The sequence below is a fragment of the Aythya marila genome (assembly GCF_965140915.1).
Source record: "Aythya marila genome assembly, chromosome: 2".
NCBI lineage: Eukaryota > Metazoa > Chordata > Aves > Anseriformes > Anatidae > Aythya > Aythya marila.
This window is the reverse complement of record NC_139043.1, coordinates 118,147,692-118,174,790: the sequence shown is the minus strand read 5'-3', so window position 1 is coordinate 118,174,790 and position 27,099 is coordinate 118,147,692. Positions and strand designations below refer to the sequence as shown.

Genomic DNA, 27,099 nt, shown 5'->3' with positions numbered 1-27,099 from the left:
TATTGTCATGTTCATCTCAGACTGAGTGGGTTATATAGTCCTGAATGGAAGCTAGAAGTAGGTTAATATGATTAGACCCTCATCCAAAACGAAAGGGAAGAGGAAAACTTTTCAGATTTTCTTCAAAATAATGGTACAATTAATCCAACTGAAACATTTCAACACTGATGATCTTGTGAGGTGATGCTGGAGAAAAACCAAAGCCATTTCTTTGAAAAGTCTTCTTCTCTCCAGACAACATCACTCTGGATCCATTGTGGTTATTGACTTCTCTAGCTTGACAAAAATATCTCTTTAAACCCTAACTTCATGGTCTCTCATTAGTTTGCTGTGTTAGATAAGTATACTTCTCTTTCTTCACCATGAATGTGTGGTTTCCATAGCTTCAAATTCCTGTATTTGGGTTTGTTGGTTTTGTTTGTTTTTAACGTCGTGAGCTCATACTCTGTACATTTCTTCATTCTTCCTTTTTTTTTTTCCATTGCAGACAGTAATTGGCTCCTCCTTAAATTTTGACATAAAACTTTTCTGCATTTTACCGTATTTCATGCAAAACAACTGGAATATCTTGAGTTTTGCTACTGTCTACACCAAAATATACAAAACAAATATTATATCACAACGCGTTAGAATGATAGAAGCATAGCATTATTTAGGTTGGAAGACACCTCTAAGATCATCATATCCAACCATTAATCTAGCACTGCCAAGTCTACCACTAAACCATGTCCCTGTGCACCACATCTACATGATTTTTGAATACCTCTAGGATGGTGACTCAAATGCTTCCCTGGGCATTCTGTTCCAATGCCTCACAACTCTTTCTGTGAAGAATTTTTTCCTAATCCTCTCCTGGTGAAGGCCATTTCCTCTTGTCCAATCACTTGCTGCGTGGGAGAAGAGACTGACTCCCACCCAGCTACAACCTTCTTTGATGTAGTTGTAGAGACTCTTTACCACAGACTTCAGTGTACTTCCCTGGCATACAAAAATAAAGTGCAATTACTGTATAAATGTTGTGATTGCCCAAAATGTATTCCTTTTCAAGAAGTTTTGTCCTTTACTTTTTTCTCAGAAATTTTTTTGGTAAGTTGAACAGGCTTTATTAAGGAAGGTATCCAACATTTAGAGGTATCAAACCAGCAAAATGAAGAGATATTCGTAAATTAAAAAGCAGGTTCCCAGGAAGGACTTTGGTCACATTCTAATATAATAGACACTAAGCAAAACAAATTTACTAATTTTAATCTTTTGAGACTGCTGGATATCTGTTCATCTTCTACATAGTTGAAAATAAAATAATTGAGATTTTTCTTGTTTCAGAATAATAATATTGGACTTGGAAAGCTGCAGATGGATAATTATTCTGGAGATGTTAAATAAGTTTTAGAGACAAAACTGTAAATAATACAATACAGAAGAATGATGGACTTATTAGCATATCATTAAATCGCTTTTTCCCTGAGAGCCAAGCATATTTTTCATAACTTAGAAAAAGTGTCTTGCCTAGCAGTCACACATATGCTTAACATTTACAAAACCCACAATATTTGACTGTGGCATTAAGTTTATATTACAGGGAAAATTGTGACAATATAGTCACAAATATCAGTAAGTTTATCACTTGATAACAAGATAATATGTATAAAAAATCTCTTTTGAGTTAAACATTTTGCAGACCCTTTGTTTCAACTTCCATTAGCACTATCACTCACACTGAGAATTTACAGGACTGCAGCATAGCAACAGGAAAATTTGGTAATAGATCCTTTCACTAAAGTCATTTAAACTGTCCAACTCATTCTTATTAGTATAAATTATGGGTTTTGTTATGATTTTATACGTAATAAAAAGTAGCATTGTATGGGATATGGTTTGGGTTTTTTTTCAGGGTTACTGGTAACAGCTAGGAAAAGTATGATCTTTATCAGGGAAAATAAACTTAATCCAGAATCAAGCTGAAATTCACAGAATGAACACCCAAAACCTATATGACTAGCTTTCAGCAAACACACATGTCAATGACAACTGATGGACAGATAATGTTCAGTCATGACTCTTTGTGCTTTAGCACTGGGACAGCAAGAAGTTAAGGGAAGGGTTGTTTGGTTTAATGTAATTGTTGGGTATGGGAATGCAAGACTTAGCACAACCATTCTGTTTCCATCTGAGACTGAAATGGCTAGCAAAATAGTTTGCTTAAATAGGGGTGGTATTTATTAATGAGCCTGATTCTGAAAGACTCATCTGACTGAGCCAGCTGAGCCTCCCAAATCCACTTGTTTCTAATGTACTCACATTCAGACTTAGTTAACTGTTAATTCTTTAGGAGATTTTGTTGTAGTTACATCATTTATAAACTACCACCCGAGATAAAACACCATGGCTTCAGGAAATAATTTCAAGGATACTGCATGTCACAGTGCCCAAGATGAAGAATGTAACCAATTGTGGACTAGATCTCCCAGTGTTACCTCAATTTCAAATGTCCAACTTCATATCACATTGAAATGGAAAAGGAAAAAACAACAACAAAAAAGTCCCTTAAATATTTGTGTGGAAGAGCAAAAAATCTCGTAAGTCTAACAATTGAGGTAACGAGATGTTTATTAGAGCATATAGTAGACTCAAATTTTATTCATTTTTGTGCCTTATAGATGACAGAGATTTTCATTTGAGATCTTTCTGCCCTTTATTTCCATCCAGTGCCAAAACAGCTGGACATCAGAAAGACAGTTTCTCAGTTTCTCTTCCCTTTCAAAAGCCTGTTCCAGTGAAGCAACATACTTAGAGTAAACCTCACTGACAGTGTTTCAAAAATCTCTCATTCTAGATGATGTGCTGTAGAGTCCAACATAGTGAGGAGATGAGTGAGACTTAGATTAGTGAGACTTTCCTTGGGACTGAGATAAAATGCAGTTCAAATCCTAAAGATTTGTCTGTTAGGAGACAGGAGACACCCCAATATTACACAAACTTTTCATGTGCCACAGCTGTTTTACCGTAATTTCCTAACCAGAAGTAGTTTCCTTGTGTATTTCTGTGTATTCTGTGAAAATGCACAGAAGTAATTTTCTGTGTCTTCACACATGGATACCACCTGCACTTAAAAGACTTCTATCACTGAATCTGAGGAGCATAGCTGTTGAGATAATATATTAAACTCAATGAGAACCTTCTTTGATACAGGCAAATGGAACGGTTATTGAGATTAAGAGGAACCACAAATTGCACTGAGGGACAAAAGTGCAATTTGGATGAGTCACTCTTTGCTTTGTACAGAATATTGAGCATTTCATATTTTTTATCTAAATTTGCCAATTAGAAAAAATCGAGCATTCATTTTCCTTGAATTTCACAGGGTGGGAAAGGCAGAGTCCTATTCCCCATCAAGTTCCAGAGTTTGTTGCTATCTGTTGAAATAATTCAGCTATTACAAATCTAGGGTTGACTGTTTTCAAAAGGGGATAAGAATCAAGGAAGAGCATGAATCAACATGATATATGCTGTGAAATCACCAGGAATTATGTTCAGTTATACCTCTTACATTTTATGTTTCACCTTTCTGTATTTTTTCCTGTTGTATCTGTCGCTAATGAGTGTAGGTCTGGTAGCTTCTGCTTGGACACCTTACTGAAACTAAGTTCATTATATCAGTTTAGGAGCCTGAATAGACTAGAATTCAAAGGGTTACTTGGTCATTCAGTGTCTCTCCATCTTCCTTAAATACTTTCAGACTTATCAAGACAGTAAATCACTGCATCTGTGTTGCTCTAAATGTAACGACATTGGCATACACAAATCATTCACATGGAGACAGATTTAACATAATAAATACTATGAAGTCACATGTTTCACGTGTCACAATGTTCTTTATTTAACATCCTTAAACACCTTTATTTAAACACCCCAGTCTAATTCTATCATTTCCAATTTATTTCAAATTACATACTTTCTAAATGCTGTGCAAGCTACACTTTCTTTTGAAATATGTAATATGATGTATATTAATATCTCATTACAAATTTATGTATTTAAATGCTAAATCCCCTAATCTTCTAAATATTAACACTGAAATATTAAAATATTTAAAATATGTATGACAAAATTCAATGGAAGATGTATTGACATCATTGAGAGACACACAACTATGCACTTAACTACATCCCCAATTCCACACTGTGCTTAGCACACTCTGCTCTCATCGCCAGATCCTCTCTTGGCACATCTGTTGGAAAATTTCCAATCAGCTACAGGGGGTGATGCTGATTCTAGTAAGACTTTCTAGATTGTTTTATTAATGTATATTTGTCTATATGAGTTCCTTTACTTTGTGGTAAGAGAAATGGACAGTGTAGTCAGGGTACCTTTGTCTGTTAAAAAATATAGAACAAACAACACATTACAGATAATTGTTACATTGCCCAACTCACTGCAGGAATATAGTTTCATAATGTGGTGAACACCATAGAAAAAAAAGAGAAAGAAAAAAGAGAAAGAAAAAAGAGAAAGAAAAAGAAAAAGAAAAAGAAAAAGAAAGAAAAAGAAAAAGAAAAAGAAAAAGAAAAAGAAAAAGAAAAAGAAAAAGAAAAAGAAAAAGAAAAAAAAAAAAAGAAAGAAAGAAAAAAGAGAAAAAATAAAGAAAAAGAAAAAATAAAAAAGAAATAAAAGAATAAAATAGAGCAGAAGCCAATGAAGGTTTCAGCATTCTCACATTGGCAACTACATTCTTTTAGGCTACAGGAGTACAGCACTGCCAAGACAACTGTAGTCGTCTGTTTTCCTCCTGCCCTGCAGCAAGCACTGCTTGTAGCTTAGCACTTCTTGCAGTATTTCCAAGGGTCTATTTTTTATTCCTAGATCTAATCACTTCATGTCCCTTGGATGCTTCTATTTTTATTGTCTAAAAGAACTGAAAACAATATTGTCTTTCTCAATCGTCTTCCTGACTTTATTTCTTTTGATGAAAGACTATTGATTCAGCTGTCTTTGAGTGAACCTGTAAATATACTGCTGATTCAGGCATTCTTTAACATCACTAAAATAAATGTGAAATGCATGATTGTTTTCCTTATGTAAATAATTGGTGGAATAGAAAATGGTTCTGTTGTTATTTGCAAACTGCAGTGAAGGGATAATATTGTTATCAGTAGATGTGTGCTAGAATATTTGACTTGCACTTCCTAGATTCCATTTGTCTTCTGTCAACCTATACCTGCTGTTAAGCATTAGACCCTTAAAAAAGAGAAAAAGATAACACACATTATTCACCATTAATTCTTTAAAATGAGTCACTATTAAAGCTTAATTGTTTGCTGAGAGGATCCAAATTAGTGGACTTTGAAAGATCAAACAAAATTGAAGATATTTGTCCAAATTAAAATGGAAACATACATCTAGAATATACCAAATGAACATGTATGCTCCTGTAATAATAATTTTATTATCTTCAGCTTCCAGGCCAGACTTTTAATTATGACCCTTTATATCAGTAAAAAACATGTATTCAGGATTAAAAACCTATTTCTTTAACTAGTCTAGTTAAAGACTGTGGTTTGATATATTCTGTGCTACAACTTTTATAAAAACCAGAGAACACTTCTAATAACACTTTTCTAATTTCATGGTTCAGTGCACAGTCAGTAAAGATTTAAATAATTCAGAAAGAAAGCCTATTCTGTTTCTTTATTAGAAGTTTGAGTCAGGCAAATTCTTTGACATTTAATAGGTTTTTAACCCTTTTAATAACTTCTTATAATGAAATTTATTGGAGGTTGTTTTAAATAAAGGGTTATTATATTAGAGTGAATAGCAGTCGGTAGTTTTTTATGATTAGTTTTGAGACCTTGGCCCTGTGTGACTCAAAGGATATTAAAACATAAAGTAGAAAAGAATGTTAATAGTCACCAAATTAACTGTGTACCAAGAAATATAGAAACTGTATATTATTGCATTCGAGTCATTATGTGATTGTACTATAAAAATTTTCAGTCAAATTTTGAGTATATAATTGTTTTAAAGGAGCTTAAGATCACTTGGAGAACCAATACTATATAAAGCGACCTAAAGTGGTTTAATTTTTAACAGAATGATTTTGGAAAGATTAGAGTAGTAAATTTAATAAGGTGGGTTTTTGTTGTTGTTTTTGTTGTTGTGTTTTGTTTTGTTTTTGGGTTGTGTTTGGTTGTTGTTGTTTGTTTTCTTTTGTTTTGTTTTAGTTTAGGGTTCTTTTTATATGTGAGGTTTCTGCTGCTTAATTTTAAGATTGTTTTCCTAATCAATACAAATTTTGAATGTTCCTTTCATTATCCTGAAAATGCACTGGGCTTAGTATATAAAATGCATTTGTGTACAACACTAAAAAATTCCCTAAATACCCACTTACTTTAAAACTCAGTCTTTCATTATGCAGTTAGCTGATACAGAAGAGAATTATAAAATTAGATGATGAAAACACATCCCTTTTTCTATTAGTTGGTACTTTGGGTTATTCCTTTTAATGTATTTTGAATGGTTCTCTGTGGTCATTTTACAGTAACATTAACTTTCATAACAAACCTTTCTTCAGCACACATTCTTTTAAATATGTAAAAAGAAGACTTGGTTACAGATATGATTTCTACTTTAATTGTGAATATTAGGGTTTGATCCACCTTTGTTCATGACAGCATATATATACCAGTTATGGTTTCATGCACTCTGATCAGTGAAGCCTGACTTGTCAGATTTCGAACTTCTTAATACTGGAGTCACTTTTTATTCTTCTGTGGTGTACAAATGCAGATGTTCAACTAGTTTTATATTACTGCATTGAATAGCATCATGTGATGCAAAACTACATGTGAAACTGCATGGTTTGCTTTAATTAAGTTGTTACTAATCTAAAATCCATTACACAACAAATAACCATAGATTATTACTGCTTAATATCAATATAAATTAAGTGAAAGCTCTGGGTGTATAGAATGGACTTTTATATTTTTAGATGTGTTTAAGTTTAAACTTAGCTCTGATTCTGTGACAAATATTGCTTTCATATTGGATTATTGAAAAAAAAAAAAAAAAAGCTTTTTGGTTTTGCAATTGCTTGTTTTCACCATAAAGCATGGTTATTTTCTCTCAAACACAGTTGCTTTTTCAGTGTATCAGCTTTCAAAAAACTGTCTGGCCATTGAATGTTGTCTTTTTCTTTTCTTTTTAAACCTTTATTTAAAAAGTCAAGTGATTATGTAGAAATTGAAATTTTTGTCTCTTTCTTAAAGAGCATCTCTGAGTCACTTGAAGACATCTTGCAGATGTGCATTGGCTTATGATAGAATACAATTAAACCACTTCAAATAAAAACTAAAATTTCTAAGCAAATGTCATGGCTTTTTTGGAGATTGGCACAATCAGGACTAATGTTACGTTTCAATGTTGCCTTATTTAAAAACAGAAAAATTTTCAGTTTTAATATGCCACAGGTACTGTCACAAGTGTTTCTTAGAATACCAACGAGAAACCCCTTCAGCCTACAAAAGAACACCTGTGGCACCAAAACAGTGACTACGATGGATGACATCAGTGAAGAAGGAAGCACACTGTGGTGTCTTCATAGATAATGCTTAAGATTCTATGGGTTTTTCTCCCAAAGTCTTTATTTGAATTAATTGATTGTAACATAGATTCACATTAGTATGCATAATTGTTTCTCTCTGATTTACCTTCAACATTTAGACAAGTAAAGGACCATCAAACACTTTCACAAAGTCCATCAGAAAGTTTATATTAGCTATCATTAAAAAATAAGTAAAAAAAAAACCAACAATTTAAGATATGTTGGTTATATTAGCAATAATGCCTGCTGTACCTCAGCATGGGGTAGTGAGATATGTTTTCTCCTCTTACTTCAATATGTAAGCTCTGTGCATTTCTCTTTATATTTTAATGTTTTCATCTCCAGTGCATAATCCCTAACGTTTCTTCATATACTTAGACCTGTCATATCAGTCTGTTAAGGCAACTTGTCTTTCTTCTTTCATTTAAGGATTACATTTTTTAGAATTTATTTAAGTAGGGAGGAACAATTTGGAATTTTACAGCTTTTGAGGGAGATGTTGCATTACAATTCTTAATTATAACAAGAAAAAATAACACGGGAATTATTTTGCTAACAGCATATTCCATTTGAAACTGCCTGCCTAATGCTTCTTAGAAAAAACTTATTTGCTTCCTAAAGCCAGCTTCTGGGTTGCCAGTTAAGGGTCTTGCCATTTGACTCTCTTTGCATCTTGCATGAGTAACCAGCTTATATTAAAAAAGACAGATTATTAGGGATTTTTTAATGCTTTATCCTAGATCCTGTGAGAGATTGAAGGATTCTATTTGAATGCTGTGTCAGATAAAAATATCTGTATTTTGTGGAGTCTGGGGTGTGATATTTCAATAAAGACAAAGACTGTTGGACATAGTCCAGAAGATATCAGGAAGAATGATCATAAGTGTATAAAACACAGCATATATATATATATATATATATGTATATATGTATATATATATATTTATAGAAAGAGTCTCAATCTTCAGGTTTAGTTGTTTAGTCTGGAGAAGAAAAAAACTGAAAGGAAATTCATAATAGCCTTCTAGTGTGTACAACTTTTCTGTAAAGAAGGGGAAAAACATCCCTCATGTCCACTGGGACTAGAGCAAAAAGTAGTAGGTTTAAATTACAGCAAAGGAGATTTAGGTGAGACATTACGGGAAAAAAAAAAAAAAGCTCTTTCCACTGTAAGGATAGTTAAGCACAAGAATTGCCTAGGGAGGTTATGAAGAGGTTAGACAAACATCTGTCAGAAATGATTTAGGTATAGCTAATCCTGCTGTGAGATAAAGTGTTGGACTAAATAACCTTTTGAGGTCCCTTCTAGCACTATTTTCTGTGATTCTGTGATTAGCGTACTGTATTCATATTGTCCCACAGTGAGATATTTCTATGTAGGGATGATATGGCTGTGTTCTGCATAGCATGCTTTTCTTCATTGTTGCTTTAAGCTGATGGGGAGAATGATGGTCTGATGTTTAAAGCACTTTAGTTTTGTTCTTATTACCATAGAAGCTTTGAACAGGGCATGTTATCTGGCTTGTTTTCAGCCAGATAACAAATGAACTCTTCTGGTAGTGCACTAAATATGTTACTATTAGGTAGGTTATTGGTACACACCTCAGAATTAAATGCTCTTATTATGTCTTTTAACTTGCAGTCTAACACTTACATGGATGGATGCTCAGTTTCTGCTTATAAGTGAAATGCAAACAGTAAAAAAAAAAAAAAAAAAAAAAAAAAAAAAAAAAAAGCCATGTAAAGAAATGTATCATAGCTTCCCCATTAGTAAAACCAACATAGAACCAGGCATGTTCTAATGTTGAATACAACACAAGTTGTGAAACATTGAATTGATAGATGGAGAATGATATTAAAGTTCCAGATATTATCATTATTACCTCATCAGAAAGGCCATTGAACATGTCAGTTTAAGACTGTCCTTTTCCTCTGTAACACACAAATTCTGTAACTTTGTTCTTCCATTTGGTATTCTGCCATTCAACAGGAGTTATATTCAGCTTTGTATTCAGCAGAGTGTGTTTACAATATTGCTTCTGCATACTGAATATGGCTCCAGCACAGCCACATACTGCTGGGCTTTGTAAAACTCCATCTGGAAGAACAAGCAATAGGGAGCTTCTGATTTTGAAGTAGTTTATAAGGAAACAGGAGCATACTGTCACACTACAGTGGCTATGGAAGTATGTGGTTTTCATTGCTGGGACTGTTCTTGAAGTCTTTTGATTCCTTAGAGACATGAAGATTCAACATCACATGCTTTCCACATTGTAACATTTCACAGTTAATGTGGTCGGCTGCCTGTTCTTACTCAAGTTCTGATTTTCTTAGACAATCCCATTGTTTCCCTAGGAAGGGTCATGATTTGGGAAGGCTGTGCAGAGCATGGCAAAGATAGATGAGACAGAAATCTCATCTGCAGATGCAGAGCCACGTTGATCCTCCTTGCTGAGGGCCACAGGTTTCTGCATGGATGTCATTGGCATGTTCCCAGCCAGCTCACACTTTTCTCTGCATGCATATCCCTTAGGTGACAGTTTCTGGCTTACCATCTAAAAGGAAATGTGTACTTTTAAGGAAGCTGTCACCATGCTATTTACGCCTGGTTTTGGAAAGGTAGCCTGGTATTCATATAATTTAAAAGTTCAAAAGACAAGCTGAATCACAATGAAAAGAAAAATACCATTTTTTTTTCTACCGCACCACCCCTTTTGCAGTCCTCAGAATTTCCTTAGTTAATGGCTCTCTTGCAAATATATATATATGTATTATATGTCCAAAACTGTCCAGTTGTTGTCATGTTATCTAAAAACAGTGTATGTTCAGTGCTGGAGTTAAACTGGACACAGATTAATTAAAAATATATGTTGTTTAAAGATGACAGACAGAATGCTCTTCAGTATCCATCAGATAATATTTGAAATTCATATAAAGAGTTTTTAATAAAGGAGAGAGCGTTTGAAAAATAACAAATTTATCATGTTTTACTTGGGAAAAAAAAAAAAAAATTATAACCTTTGCCCTGCTTTCAATGAGACAGATACTTGGCATATTCATTCAGAAGACTGAAACAGTTTTCAGGAGTTTGAGATAGTGCTCTTTTCCATTCCAGACTTCATAAAATCATTTGGACACACATTCATGTAATCTCAGAATCACAGGAAGGCTAAGGTGGGGAGGGACCTCTGGAGATCATCTGGTCTAATTCCCTGCTCAGACTGGGCCACCCAGAGCAGGTTGCCCAGGACCATGTCCAGGTGGCTTTTGAAGATATCCAAGGAGGGAGACTCCACAGTCCTTCTTGCAAACCTTTACCAGTGCTCCACCACCAGCACAGTAAAGAAGTTCTTCCTGATGTTTAGATGGAACCTTCCAGGTTCCAGTTTGTGCCCATTGCCTCTTGTCCTGGCACTGGGCACAAGCTGGAACAAAACCTGGGTCCATCCTCTTTGCACCCTCCCTTCAGGTAACTACAGACATTGATGAGATTCCCCCATGATCTTCCCCTTCATCAGTCCCAGCTCTCTCAGCCTCTCCTCAGAGGAATGCTGCCCCAGTCCCTCAGTCATCTTTGTGGCCCTTAGTTTGACTCCCTCTGGTATGCCCAGGTCTCTGTTGTAGCGGGGAGCCCAAAACTGCACAAAATACTCCAGGCGTGGCCTCCCCAGTGCTGAACAGCAGGGAAGGACCACCTCCCTCAGTCTGCAGGCAACACTATGCTTAATGCAAAATCTCCTGGGAGGGTACTGATCCATGCTGGGTGTTGCATGCAGCAGATGGGGTGACCAGGGTGCTTTCAGAGGTGCCTCCCTCCCCGGTTCACCAGGGACCCGGCACCCCTCCTGTCCCTGCTGGCGCCAGGCCACACGGCAGCTGGTGAGCACCATTAGGAGACGGCCTGGGGGCGGCCTGCCTTCCTGCTCACCCCCACCAACTGCTATTCAGCGAAACAGCTGGATCTGGGGAGATGGGGAGGAGGAGTAGTTAGAGCTTTATGGACACAACTGCTTTGGTGTGGATTGTCTGCTAGAGGCAGCGATAATGATAGCTTTCAAGGCTAATATGTTTGACTAGAAGGGGAGCTGGTACTGGAGGGAAGGGAACAAGTCAGTAGCAATCTTTAAACGTATGAGTGACTGTCAGGATTCAAATTTCAGCCTTCAATTAATTTCATACACTGCTCTGTCTCTCCTCTCCAGTGCTTTAGTAGTCATTAAGTGAACTTGAACGTGTTTGTATTGATAACCCTTTCTTACCAAAAGCTATTAATTTCTGAAGCAATATAAATACAGGTATAATTGTGATGTCACGTTTGCAGAATGTATTCCAAATACTTCTCAGAGATACACATACATTTAAAGTGGTAAGTATTCCAGAACTAATGCTATTATTAGTTTGATTTACTGCTAGCCAGTCAGCCTTATAAAAATCAATCCCTAAACTCATAAAATATCTCCCTAAAATTTGTAATTTTTTACTCTCTCAGTAATAAGAGGAGAGGTGAAGTTATAGGTTTATCTTTTCTTTCTCTGTGCCTTGCTGGTTGAAAAGTATCTCACAGATTGCTCTCATATATAGGAGAGTGTGTATGAGAGAGAGATAGGTTATGGAAGTCACGAGATATAAGTAGTTAAAAAAAAAAAAGAGCCATCTTTAGATGTTTTGGATGACAAGTCTGTAGATTAAATGTGGCTGTGTTAATACATTGAACCATTAACATGTGTCCTTATCATAATGGAACTTACACAACGGTAGTTGCTGTCAGATTCCGCTTGATATGTATGGCATGTTTGTCTGATGCACTGAACGACAACTATATCTATTTCATTTCAGCTTTGAATTGACACTTCAATTTTAAATCACCCACATAACACCTTAGCTTAACTCCGAGCTTCTCCTTGATACTCTTTGTTTTTTGTCATGTTCAGTATGAGTATACTGAAAAGACGTTATAGGCAATCTCCTGTAGTGTGTGTGTATGGTACATTTGACCTCTGGACAAGAATGGAGTTTCATCCTCCAATGCTTTTAATTCTTATCCTTGCAAAGACTGAATTTGTTGCTTGAATTAAAATAGTATGTCTTGTTAATGCTGAGAAGCAGTGACCCACATAGCACAATGGATTCATTTGTCAATCCTGCAACTTACGAGCTTTCTGGTCATATATGTCTCAGCAGCAAATCAACTCAGAAATCACTTAATCAATCTATCAATGGATCCTTTCTGTCAGTAGTCTGAAACCTTAGCATTTCAGTATCTCATTGGGCAACATCAGGCAAAACAGATTTTGGTTTACTACTATATATTCCAAATCTGAAAACTCCAGCTTCCAAATTCACAGCTTGAATACAAACGAATCTTAAGAAGAAAAGTAGGATCTGGAAATAGCCTTGAATTTCAAGGATATTCATGTTCTAATCTGGCTCTAAACTTCAGAATGCAAACCTGCCCCCATTTGTTAGCATTTCAGAAATACTCAACACACAGTTACAGAAAGCAGTGCCCTTTTGTTCTCCCTATAAAGAAACAAGCTTTCAGTGCTTTTTGCAATTCCCACAGGCTAGAGCCTGAATAGTTTATAACAGTCAGTGTTATGCAAATGTCAATCATATCCTATTCTGTTTATTTCCAGTATTTATATGTTTATTTAAGTACTTGCCATTTCTTATAAGCCGTATATAGCCAATCAGGCCAACAGAGGTCTAAAAGAACAGAACACTTTATTAGTGATATGCTTAATGCAGTTTTTTTCCTCTTGTAGATGCAAGATTTACGGAATACAGAAGGAGCCCAGTATAGTTCCCATCCTCAGATGGCAACCATGAGGCCAAGGGTTCAACCTGCAGATATTAGGCAGCCAGGAATGATGCAGCACGGGCAGCTGACTACTATTAACCAGTCCCAGCTCAGTGCACAGCTTGGTTTGAATATGGGTGGAAACAATGTTCCTCACAACTCACCCTCTCCACCTGGAAGCAAATCTGCAACTCCTTCACCATCCAGTTCAGTCCATGAAGATGAAGGAGAAGATAGCTCTAAGGTAGGCTTAGATGCTAGGACTACTATGTAAATGATGGATATTTTTAGGACCTGCTAAATCATACGGCCACACTTATTAAGGTGATACTTTATACATTGTTGATGGTTGACTGAAGTGAATAAAGGGTTATGAATACAGAACTTGTAGCTCCAGTCAATTATTCAGGCATCTTGATAATTCTTGATTCATAATTCATAATGCTTCTTTGTGAGAAAACTGGAATCCTGTTTAAAAAATAAAATTAATAATAATAATAATAAATAATTTTTAAAAAGGTAGCCATTCCTTTAGGACTTTTATATAAAAGTTGAGTTTTCTCATTTGCATAGAATAGATGTTTGTACCCAGTTAAAGATCAAGTTACTGCTATAAAATGTATGAACGGTGCGTACAATATGCTAGTCTTTTGCTAGTCTTTTCTACTTGGTCACAGAATGAGTAAACAGCACATCATATCAACCAGAACAGAAACAAACTGAAAATCTTACCTTGAAAAACTTGAAGACTCATTATGCATTTATGCTTTTGGAAGTGACAACACTCCAGCATGACATATTTAAGCTTCATTTTAGTGTTCCTGCAAGTATAAAAGTAATAATTATCACTCAAATGATAAAATAACCTTTATTTAAATGATAAAAGATAATTGACTTAGGACCTTTTATGTAAAAATCTCCCAATTTTCCCCAAATCCTGAACACATGTGCAGAAATAAGTCAGTATATCTTAATTTTGCGGACACAAAAGCTGAGATAAAAAAAGATTGGGGCTTAACACAAAGTCATCCAATAAACCAGGCATAGAACATATTGAAATTGAAAACCTCTTAGCTCTATTTTATGGTTACTACCAAATAACAATTGTTATGCAGTAGTGAAGATGTTGTATCATGGCCATATCTTGCGGGGAAAAGCTGTAGACTTGCAAGGAATGTGAAGAAAATGCATTGTGAGTCACTGAGGAGGTATAATCCAGTCAAGAAGTATAATTCTGATTTGTTTTCAAATTATATTGTTTTTCATGCCTCAAGCTATAAAATAATCATGTAATTGAAGACATATGTTTTACTGCATTTTAAATAAATTCAGATTTAAAGTTTTATTTCAGGTCTTTCACCTAATTCCTCAAACTTTAGGTTTCAAAAATTACTGAATAATTCATACATTTTAAATGAGCACTTCGTTACTGAAGGAGATTTTAGAATACTACTAGGTAAAAATAATTCCAGGCAGCCATTACTTTTTCAGAATAATTTATTTGCTACTCCATTTTCTTTGCTAGTACTTTTTGATGGGAGTGTGCAAGATACTGTAAAGTCCCGGAGAAACACCAAATCAAATCATTGGTGTCCTTTTTTCTTTTATCAAATACTTAATTTATTTAACCCATATTTCTGATGTACTTTTCCACTGCAACACTTCATGCTAGCAGAAGTGTAGGATTGTGACTTCATGCAGCAAATGAAGACAATAATTTTAATAAAGAGATAATAATCACTGCAGACCAAGTACAAATTGGTCCTTTGCAGAAGACAGATTATATATTGTTCAACTGTAAAAAAAAAAAAAAATATATATATATTTTGGAAAACTCTCTTTAAAATCCTCTCATGCACAATGTAAACAAAAAAGGATGAGAAAAGGCATAGAAATTGAGAAAATAACAGTATGCAGAAGTTGATACATTGCCTTAACATTTTTCAATAATCATAATTTCTGTTCAAACAGCAATGTTTTCAAGGATATTAAACTTGGTTAATAATGATAGAAAGCTTAAATTAGTTTCCAACTAATAGGGATTAAACTGTAAACTTTATGGCAGGTACATTATATCATACCTGTCTTCTCAGGGGTTTCTTACATCTTCCTGAAAATGCCTGAAGCTGGCCACAGTTGGATTCTGAAGCAATAGTTCCACTATAGTTTCCTCCATAAAGGCAAGAGATTTTGAATAATTGGCATAAAAAGCTAGTGTAGTGTTATAGTTTATTATTTAAACCCCTCTGCTGTGCATCTTTCTGTTACATTGTTTTCCCTGGAAGCTGACGATGCATTCATGGATAGAGATACTTAGCTTGCTATGTAGATAGATATTAGAGATATGTAGATATTAGAGATAACCAGCTTGCTATTAAGATCCTTTTCCACAGCCACAATGTATTAAATTTTCTCAGTGCTGCTTTGGAGGGATATGTGAAGTTTCTTCTCACTGCAGAAATTCTCCTCCTAGTGAAAGGTACTGGATGTGGACAGGAAGAGGTAGAGCAGTCATTGTGTCCCTTGTGAAAACCTCTGCCTTTTACCTGAATATATATAACTTTGGTTAAACTTTTCTTTTTCCTATAAACTGTCATGTAGAGGTGTGATACTACTTAATAGATCAGGGCTAGAACTCATTATTCTGTTTAGATAGAAGTGCACACGTTGAAGCCTTGTAGAAGGCTGTCTCACCACATATGAACACCTTCATGAAGTTAGTAAGATGTTCCTGCTATGAGGACTGTGTAAAAAACAAATCACTGTGAATTCACCTGATCATTAATATCACTAGTGACACTCTGCTATTTAGCAAGCAAGAGATGTTTGCCACTGTACAAACATTGATCAAAAAGACAACATACATTTTCTAATGGAATAGGTCTCCATCATCTCAAAGTCAGATGACCTCTGTTAGTTTCTGTCATCTAAATGCCCAGCCTTACAAACGAAAGAGAAACCACTGGTTCTTTGATAGCAGATTTGGTAGAGAAATCCCTAACTATATCTATCTAGAGAAAAAAAATAAAGAAATCTCATTGTCCTGTTCATGTTTGCATGAATTTATAAAATGTGTTGACAGAAGGTATGAGCAAATATATGTTTGGACTAGAAATATAATTGCATTCCTACTGAACCACTAATTTCTATGTAGGTAAGAAATAGCCATTTCAGCTACATTTCAGTACATATTCCAAATGCCAGTAATGAGGAAACTTTACAAACTGATGTAATTGTTCATATGTTGAGCTTCCAGGAAGTTCATTGTATGATAAATATTCAAATTGTTCAAAATTGAGTCCAACGTACACAGAACTAATGGCAGCAGCTGCTAAATATTTTTGGCTATACTCGTTATAATAAAGGCTGTTTCATGTAGGCATCTTGGACTTTGAATTGTACATATACCCTCTAGCACAAAAATAGGATAGGAACTGCATTATAGAGGGCTCAGTTGTCCTAGATGGTGTTGCTGTAAAAGCAGGACAGCTGAGGCTGCTTGACCATAAGATTAATCGTAACAGTACTATGAATATAAGGCTGTATATATACTGTCAGAAAGTGGCCTATGTTCATGGAAGTATGAGCTATAGTCTTTGACCAATTATATTGTTTGTGTAAGTAGTATACATCCCTAGGTCTTCTTAATTCTAAATGTAACACGTGGAACTATAGTTAGAAGAATTAAAAAGGGGAGAACTTAAAAATCAGTAGTTGTAAGTAACTCAAAAAAACATTACAAACAAAGTGGCCACTTACCGCATGCTTTATTCCAACCACCTAAACACTGGAATATTACAGTTATGTAATTCTTGTCATTTTTCATACTGTTAGATCGCTAAACATGTTTTTGGTTATTGCCAAGCATAATTGTGAAATGCTGGAAGCATTATTGGTTTGCAAATATGTATTTCTTCATAGATGGATAACAGGGTTTTCTTCTATGCTCATTTGAATATCACTTATGAGAGATTTTCAAATAATGTAGTTTAGAGGAAGGATAGCGAGAGGACTGCAAGTAGCAAGAATTAAGTAACAGAAACACAATTACTAAAGAACTGCTGCAACATATTCTCTTTATGTGGTAGAGGTTTTACAATATTTACTTTATATGATAAGAGTTATAAGTAGAATTCTATGTTGTCTGTTCAGCCTATTATGCAGATGGTGCTTGATTAAAATCTATTTTAAACTACAGCGATTACTGCAAGATAGTGTGCATAAAACAGCTCTCTTAGCTCCATTAAAGGCTTTGGTACTATTGCAGTTTATTTTAAATATGCTTATAGACATTTTCCAGCTTCTCAAGGGACATTTAGATATCAACGATGTGCCTTACTTGATAGTTTTAAATCCTACACTAGATATTCTTGTGATCTATTATGTGTGCAACATGGTTAATGTACACTTCTTTAAAGTGAAAGATTATTGCTTTCTTGTGATAAATAAGTTAAATACATCACCATAATTAAGCAATAAGCCGTGACAGGAGGTGGATTACCATGAGCTAACTACACCTCCAGGGATTTTGAGGCACAAGTCTATGCCTAGCAGAGTATATGTTTTTTATTTTATTTCCCATCTGTCTCTGCTTTGGTGGTTAGAAGTAGGGTCTATGAAGCTGATAGAGTGATGAGAGCATAAGGTAGGCCATCATCTCAGTCATTTGCAAGGTTATTAGTACTGAAATTCTGATATTCTTTTTATTTAGTTATTTTCATATAAGACAAACAAAATTTCCCCTGTGAGTACTCTCTTTTTAACAGTAGGTTTTTGAAGACTCCTGATTGTTCAGGTTAGAGAATAAGATTTTAGAGCCATTCTCAGAACAGTTTACCAAAAGGCTTCTTTACACAAGTCTCTGCAGCATATCACCTAGTTTAAGAGTAGTTTAAGTAATGTGGTATCCTAATAGACAAAGAACCAGTAAATTTCATGGTGAAAAAAATACTTTGAAAAGAGGAAAACCTCGACAAAGAATAAAGATAAAAACTTTTACTCTGGCCCCAATTGCTGTCAAGCCTCCTTGATTATCGAGTTTGCATAGAACTACCTGAAGACTTTAGAATGATATTGTCAAATTAACTAGGGAGACCTAGTTAATCACAATTTCTCTAGTAGTTTTAACTACCATTTAGCTGGCAGTTTGGGTACTCTGTAGGATGAAATGATAGCAAGAGTCTAAGAGTTGGATAAATTAATAATAGGTAGCACACTGCTTCTATTTCTCCATACTTTCTAAAATGATGCCAGGCTCCATGGCTGTTAACTTTGTATTAAAGTTAAAAAGTACATACTGTAATGTAATGCCTAGGAAACAATCAACTTCATTTTCAAATTATGGCATCATGTTGTTCACATGTTTAATAAGCCACAGTGATCAAGGTTGTTCACTGTAGTCACCTCTGTCCAGTTGGGCACCACACAGTGAAGTATATAAGAAAAATACAAAAGGCTCAGATGGTGAATATTGTCATTTTCCTTATGTGGTTCTGCTGATTTGAATATCACTGCTGTGTCACTTGATATGCATTATCAAAAAAAAAAAAAAAAAGGCATGTGATAAAAGTCAGATCTGGTCAATTATGACTTCTTCTCATATGTCAAACTGCTTGATGTACGCAGTACACTGGACAAAACCAACAAGAGAAAAAAATCTTGAGCCCTCTAGTAAGATCACACATCAGTGCTACAGGTGTAGTAAACCAAGTGATCTTATCAAGAGAAACCACGTAGCCATGGGGCTATGCTGAAGCATCTGAACAGTGTCCCCTTATGTCCCCTTATGTGCATGTAAATCACCTAGGAAAGGAGGGTGTCCTGGTCCTGATCAAGATCTCTGAGCTATTAAGTGGCAAATTTTTGTTGCCTGTAACACATTTGCATAAATACTCGTGCACTATTTTATTCAAGTAGTACACACATGTGCACGTACACTGCTCTTCATATACCATTCCTCTTATCCTTTTCTCAGACCATAAGGAATTTGCATTTATATAAGCAGAGGAAAAAACTATGCAGCTAAATCAAGATGGATCAGAACTGGTCCTCCAAAGGGTTCCAGACTGTTTATACGGGCAAAAATTTGTTTCTTCAGATTTTAAATAGAAGGTGTGCAGTAGTTTCTCTATACCTTGAACCATTTTATTCACAGTCAGGTTCTCATGACTGAGACTGAACTGGTGGTCAGGATGTAATCAAACATGTCCTTGATTTACTGCATGTCCTAGCCATTAATGATAAAATTTGGAAGAAGTAAGAAGATGACCAAGTGAACTACATGAGAGGATAACAATTATATGAAAGCAAAATATAAAGCCCTTTGAGGGAAAAAGTTACATAATCCGAACTGTTTATAGCAAATTTTATATAGGAGACTAAGTCAGATGGTGTCAACATTTGGATTATCAAATATGACAACTAAAATTGTGTTTTTTGCGTACAAAATCCAAAATCTGTGTGTGTGTTACAGAAACTGTAATGATGGACTGAATTAAATTGGCTTTTTTCATAGCACTTTTCTAATTTTATGTTACAGGTCAATGGAGGAGAGAAGAGACCTGCTTCAGATATGGGAAAGAAACCCAAAACTCCCAAAAAAAAGAAGAAGAAGGACCCAAATGAGCCACAAAAGCCTGTGTCTGCCTATGCATTATTCTTCCGAGACACTCAAGCAGCCATCAAGGGCCAAAACCCCAATGCTACTTTTGGCGAAGTCTCTAAAATTGTAGCTTCAATGTGGGACGGCTTAGGAGAAGAACAAAAACAGGTACAATATGTGCTGCAGCTCAGAGGCTTTGTTTCAGGAAAATGTTATCTGGGTCATCTAAGCACTGTAGGCAGCTTCTTTTGTTTGCAGGGATGAAACCTGAATATGTGCAATATCAGGAACATGGTTTAAAGAGACTAAGATAAGGAGAGTATTATTTCATTTCTTTTGTCAACGTATGAAACGACTAAAAGAGTTTTTTAGTTGAGGGTGTGACAACAAACCTTTAGATGATGTTTAGTATTTGTTTATGCTGAAGTCAGTGGGCCCAAGATTTCAGAGCAGGGCAGACAGGGCAGCATTGCACTGTCTATGACAGTGTGGCGTAAGAAGACATTGCCACCAAAAAATATATTTCTGTGCAGTAGGACCTGACACATATCTGAGCTCCCAATTGTTCCCCCAAATACCATTCATCCTCTCTTTAGCAAACCATCACTTTTCTGTTGTTATTGGTTGCATTTTTGCTATCTGACAACAGAATGGATTGGATAGGTGAAGAAATGGGAACTTTAAGAAAGATACAGGTGTGGAGGGATATACTGAATGGGCATTATAATTGGATACAGGATACCTGGGTGGGGACAGACAGGGAATACAGGGAGTACTGGAACAAAAGTACCTCTCATTTATTCACACTGAACATACTATTATTACATAATAAATATAGTTTAGTATGTCTAGCAATAAAAAGCAAAATAGTACTATGATTTTTTGTAGGTAAAGTCATTTGGGCTTGAAAAAAAAAACGGTTTTCTTCACAAATAACTGGAAGGTATATGCATGTCTAGTTGCCTGTTAAGGTAAAAGGGTAATAAGAATCCAGATTTGGCACTTACTCTATCCAGTATGTACCCTGGCATAAGGTCAGCACTGGGAAGGTTTAGCTTGAAGAAAGATAGCTTTCTATATCTAGGGTTCAGAAATCTCACTTGGCCTGGTGCTTTAGGGACATAGTTTGGTGATGGGACTTCGTAAGTCAGGGTGATGGTTGGGCTTGATTGACATGTAAATGATGTGATTAAATGATTGGCTAACATGTAAATGGTTCTAAGATTCTATGATTAAGGTTATTTTGTTGTGTTGTGTCTTCCTTCTACCATTTTTAGTATGTCCAACAAAGGCCAAGGTTACATCCTTGATCTGACAGGCTGTTTAGACCTTCCCAGTACAGAGGTTCTCTCGTAGCTGAGCATTACTTTTTTGGGAATACGATGGTGGATATTCATTCTTGACTTAAAAAAATTCAGAGTATGCTTTTTGTTAAGCTCACAAGCAAGAGGTTTTCATGCCATTCCTCCTTGTCCTGCATACCTGCAAGCCGGCAGCAGGGAGAATGCTAAACCATTCAAGGAGTAGCCATTGCTCAGCAGACTACCCAAAAGGCAGTTCAAGAAGCAACTTGCTGTACCTGCTGTACTTAGCCAGGACCTCAGGCCAAAGCTAAGAGACTATAGTTTCTACCCTTAAGAAAGGTCGTAGACCAGAATCACTCCCCATGTTTGAATCTGCATGCCCTAACACACCTAAGAATACTCCAAGTACTTAGATCTATATCTTGGACCCATCTTGTTTGCCTGTGGGATTGTGTATCCAGACTTTTCTGAAATGGTGAAAGGCAAAGACCCAGACTTCTCAAGAATCTGTCTGTCTAGTTATCTCTCTCTAGTGGTGACACCAACCAGAAAAATTATTTCGCCAAATCTTGTGCCTGTTTTTAATCCCCTGTTTTTCATAATGACCTAAATATGTGGCTGTTGCAGTGGTCATCATTTTTATTTCCATAATTTTTGCTCTGCTTACAAAACAGAAGACTTAAATTCATGCGTAACAGTCTAGCACCATATAATGGAGATCAAGCTAAAAGAATACGTATTTCCATGGAATTTGTCATTTTACTAGTACCAGAAGAAAGTTACCAGTCTTTCCATAGAATTTGGCTTAAGAAAAGTGTATAAAAAATAAATAAATTTTCCAGCTTTAACTTGGATTCCTTTTCTGGTTGAAAGCAATAACTGAGTAAGTCCCACAGTGGAACAGCAGAACACAATTTATTTTCCTTATCTCAGTTGTCCTTAATTTAAGTTGGAACACAGGAGAATGATGTGTTGCAGAATCCACATAACACATCCATGAAAAAATGGCTAAAACTGAATTTTTAAACCAATTATTCCAAGAGTTTGGTTAACATGTCTTTGTTGCTCTTTGACTCATTTTGCCTGTTCATTATCATCTGTTAAGTACTTGTTAAAACTCCAGGCCCAGGCTCTTTCTAATATAGCATTGTACAAAAAGAATAAAAGATTTTTTCCCTATTAAAAAAAAAAAAAAAAGATCCTATTTTCTAGAATAAATTTAAACTCATTCTTTATTCCATTAGGGAACTAATAGTACAAAGTAATGATTACAAGACATCTTAACTGACTAGATAGTCTGTATTTTAAAGGCCTAATTTTTCAGATCCAGAGCATTAGTAACTGTTATGAAACCTGTGTCTCTAGTAGGGAAATTGGACTCTAAAAATACTAATGATTAATGCATTATTTGGAATTTTGCATTGAAGAAGCTTCAGAAACTCAAAAGTAGTTAACTAAGAAAATAATAACATCATTAGAGGAATACTTTATTGATGAAATTTATTGATGATTATAGTTGTAGGGAAAAAAATCAATTATCATAAAGCTTCTGGCTTTTATGTTTTGGAAGCAAATGCTTATTCTGGAATTTAAATAGAATTATGTTTCCAAATTATGTTTCCTGAATTGGAACTCCTTTTACTATTTAAATAGTAAATATAAATGAATCAGAAAGTAGAACATAATGCAGCTATTGAGAAAGAAGAATAACCCTGTCTTTTTGTGCCAGAATGAAATCTTCTCTGTTCTATGACCTGAGCCAGCTTTTTCTGAAATGCACAGAATTCTTCTTGTTTATCCCTGCAGATTGACCACAGAACCACAGAATAAGTAAATGTATTGAAACTCAGTACAGTAACAACCTGAGGGCAGTATATGTATGCCCAAGCCTTTGTAAAAAAAATTATATATATATTAACCTGACATATTAGATTGTGGTTTAAAAGGGTTTGTGCAAGAAGCACATATGTTTTTCCAACTGCAAATAAACTAGGAAAATGTTGTTTGAGAAAACAGAATTTGAATGACAAAAAAGCTTTGTGCCTTGCTGAGGTTAGGGTTATATTTAAAAGTTATCACACACTGATTCTCTTACTATGCAAATCTTGCAATTTATTAGGTTAAAGCATATACCAGTGTACTTCCACTCTCATTTTACCATATAAAGACATTTATATTTTTGTGTCATACGCTATAACTGTTCCCTTTAATTTCTGAGTATACAACAACCATTTTCAAACAACTCTGGTGTGTGTTTGTATTTTGTATGTCCAAACCTTTATACACAGAGAGCTCTAGGAATTAAAGGGACTTATGATGTCATAGTTTTTTTCTCAAATTCCAATTTGGGTACAATAATGACACATAATCAGAAGCAGGGACTGTGCATTTTCCTTCGTTTTTCACTGTGAATGTTTTCTAAAAGTGTTCTGATTAGTAAACCTGTGAATGGAAAGCAGCTGTAGCAGTAGTATGCTAGGATAAATTCTCCCCAGTGCTGTAGCCACAGCACAGGGATATTTTCAGTGGCTTTTCTAGATCCTCTCTTACTGTCACGATCATTGTTTTCTCCTTAGTCAATACTATTTTTCTGTGCATCCCTTTTTATAGCCTATTTATGTACATCATTGCCCTTTGCACACGTTTTTACTGCAAAGGGGAGAAAAACAGCCCCCAGGGAAGAGGGTTCAGCATGCTAAATGGTCAAGTCTGTGGCTTTCAGACAGAATGCTGGTTCAAACTAGGTAAAAAGGCTACTTAGGTCATTTTCTGTCCTTAGATGAAAAAGGAGAGTCGTTTTAAATCAGTACCAGATGTGTGTGTACTAAATAAACCTTAGGTTTCTAATTGGAGACCTAGTAAAGCAGTAGTATATATGGCAAATTACAAACAAAATGTTCTTGTTTACATTAGTGTAACTTTAAAACTTCAGCCAAAGACATTAATAAATGTGCTATTATACTAAAAATGGAATTGAATGTCTATTCAACAAAATTAATCTCTGGTGTAGCTTCAGTGATTTAACTGGAATTCTAGCAGGAATGAAGTTGGCCTTCTATGAACAGCTTAGTGTGTGTATGTACGTGTGTATGTGTGAGCATGTGTTTCTGTGGGCTTACTTAAGTGTTGCACTGGCCTTGCAGCAGGAAAAAGGATGGATTCACCTAAGGGGCCCAAAACTTAACGATCAGATGAAGCAGGCGAAGCGACTGTTTGAGTGCTGTAACATATGCCTTCTTTCAGGCTGCATAATTCATACACAATAATATTAGCTGCAACAGTTAGCTCAATGGCAACACCTCATTATTTTATCCCTCAGTATTTATTCCTATGTTTGATGCCTCATGAAATTACTGTTAATGTGTTTATATAAGGGCAGATCTGACACAAGTGGGAAGAATTTAATTTCCCACTCATTCTTTCCTGCTGATGTGTCCTCTTCCCCTGGTAGAAGTGGCAAGTGTAAATAGTTAATTTGCTTCAATTATGAGCCTGTCCTGCTAAATTAGAAGCAGCAGGAATATGAAGAGCCAGAATTATACTTATGAGGCAGCTGACAAATCCTCTGAGCTTACAAAATCAAATCATTTACTCCTCATTGGTGCTCAAAGACCCACTAGATAAAAGCTGCAGTTTATTCTTTAACATCTGATGGAACTTGGATTGTATGTTACCAATGCTTAAGTAAATTGAAGTCCTTGTGCATTAGTGTCAATTTTTCTGATGTTGCTAGCATTTTCATTGTAACCCACAAGCTTTCAAGGGTTTCTATTTTGGTCAGTAAAAATAACTCAGACCAATATGGGCATAAAAAATATCTGAGCATGTTCTATAAGTTTCTTTTTTGGGGAAGAGAATGGTGAAGTTTTAGCAGCACCTTATCCAGTGCCAGGAATGAATCAGGTAGGTTGGGAGGAGCTTTAAAAGTAAGCTGATGAACACTTCATGACTAAAATGCTGACACTTCGATGTAGCATAACTCCTGGCATAACACCAGAGCTTCTCTTGTGGTATGAGACGTGACTCAGATACAAATGGATCAGAGACTGGTGTTTCAAGAGGTTTTGGCTCATGCTGGTCTCCAGGGACATGTAACCTCTCTCTTGGGACACTATGCTGTGTCACTTGATGTACCTTGATGTGACAAATAAGCTCATCCCATGGGTGGAAGAGTCATTGCATTCCTGTTGCATGGCTTTGCATGTGGAGTGCCCAGAGTAAGGGCATCAGGAAGTTCAAGAGACTTCAGTGCATCTGTTAAGATAGAATCATAGAATCATAGAATCATAGAATATCCTGAGTTGGAAGGGACCCTTAAGGATCATCAAGTCCAACTCTTGACACCGCACAGGTCTACCCAAAAGTTCAGACCATGTGACTAAGTGCACAGTCCAATCTCTTCTTAAATTCAGACAGGCTCGGTGCAGTGACCACTTCCCTGGGGAGCCTGTTCCAGTGTGCAACCACCCTCTCTGTGAAGAACCCCCTCCTGACGTCCAGCCTAAATTTCCCCTGCCTCAGCTTAACCCCGTTCCCGCGGGTCCTGTCACTAGTGTTAATGGAGAAAAGGTCTCCTGCCTCTTGACAACCCCTTACGAGGAAGTTGTAGACTGTGATGAGGTCCCCCCTCAGCCTCCTCTTCTCCAGGCTGAACAGGCCCAGTGACCTCAGCCGTTCCTCGTACGTCTTCCCCTCAAGGCCTTTCACCATCTTCGTAGCCCTCCTCTGGACACTTTCCAACAGTTTCATGTCCTTTTTATACTGTGGTGCCCAGAACTGCACACAGTACTCGAGGTGAGGCCGCACCAGCGCAGAGTAGAACGGGACAGTCACCTCCCTTGACCTACTAGCGATGCCGTGCTTGATGCACCTCAGGATACGATTGGCCCTCCTGGCTGCCAGGGCACATTGCTGGCTCATATTCAACTTGCTGTCTACCACGACCCCCAGATCCCTCTCTTCTAGGCTGCTCTCCAGTGTCTCATCGCCCAGTCTGTACATGCAGCCAGGGTTTCCCCGTCCCAGGTGCAGGACCCGGCACTTGCTCTTATTGAACTTCATGCGGTTGGTGATCGCCCAGCTCTCCAACCTGTCCAGATCCCTCTGCAAGGCCTTTACGCCCTCATTTGAGTCCACAACTCCTCCAAGTTTGGTGTCATCAGCAAACTTGCTCAAAATACCCTCTATTCCTACATCCAGATCGTTTATAAAAATATTGAAAAGTACCGGCCCTAAAATGGAGCCTTGAGGGACCCCACTGGTGACCGCCCGCCAGCCTGACGCAGCCCCATTTACCATAACCCTTTGGGCCCTGCCCGTTAGCCAATTGCTCACCCATCGTATGATGTTTTTATTTAGCTGTATGGTGGACATTTTGTCCAGTAGGATCCTATGGGAAACCGTGTCAAAAGCCTTGCTGAAGTCCAAAAAAATCACATCAGCTGGTTTCCCTTGGTCCACCATACGGGTGATCTTATCATAAAAGGAAATCAGGTTAGTTAGGCAGGACCTACCCTTCACAAACCCATGCTGGCTGGGACCAATGACTGCTTTGTCCCCCAGGTGCGCCTCAATAAGTCCGAGAACCAGAGGTTCTCGAGAACCGAGAACCATATAGCTCCAGAGGTATATGGAGATCTTCAGGTCAAGGTAGTCAGTAGCATTTTGAAAACGTAAATTTACATTTTTTTCACTCTTATTTATGCTCATATACTCATGCAGATGCTTGTTTATCTACTTCTCATTCCCTCATTCCCTCTATGGAGAGGACCTTTTTTTTTATTATTATTTTTTTATG

The 27,099-nt window shown here is 36.3% G+C and overlaps 1 protein-coding gene across 2 annotated transcripts in view; it reads left to right on the top strand.

Annotated features, from left to right (window-relative positions):
* The window catches only part of TOX (thymocyte selection associated high mobility group box), a 222,122-nt gene that overhangs the window by 161,709 nt on the left and 33,314 nt on the right, over positions 1-27,099 (top strand). The window contains exons 4-5 of one of the 2 annotated variants that reach the window (XM_082752320.1): positions 13,363-13,641; positions 19,936-20,166. In XM_082752320.1, the coding sequence (XP_082608446.1) occupies positions 13,363-13,641; positions 19,936-20,166 (510 nt within the window). The remainder of the gene's footprint in view (positions 1-13,362; positions 13,642-19,935; positions 20,167-27,099) is intronic. The other variant, XM_082752321.1, reaches the window with a different exon arrangement.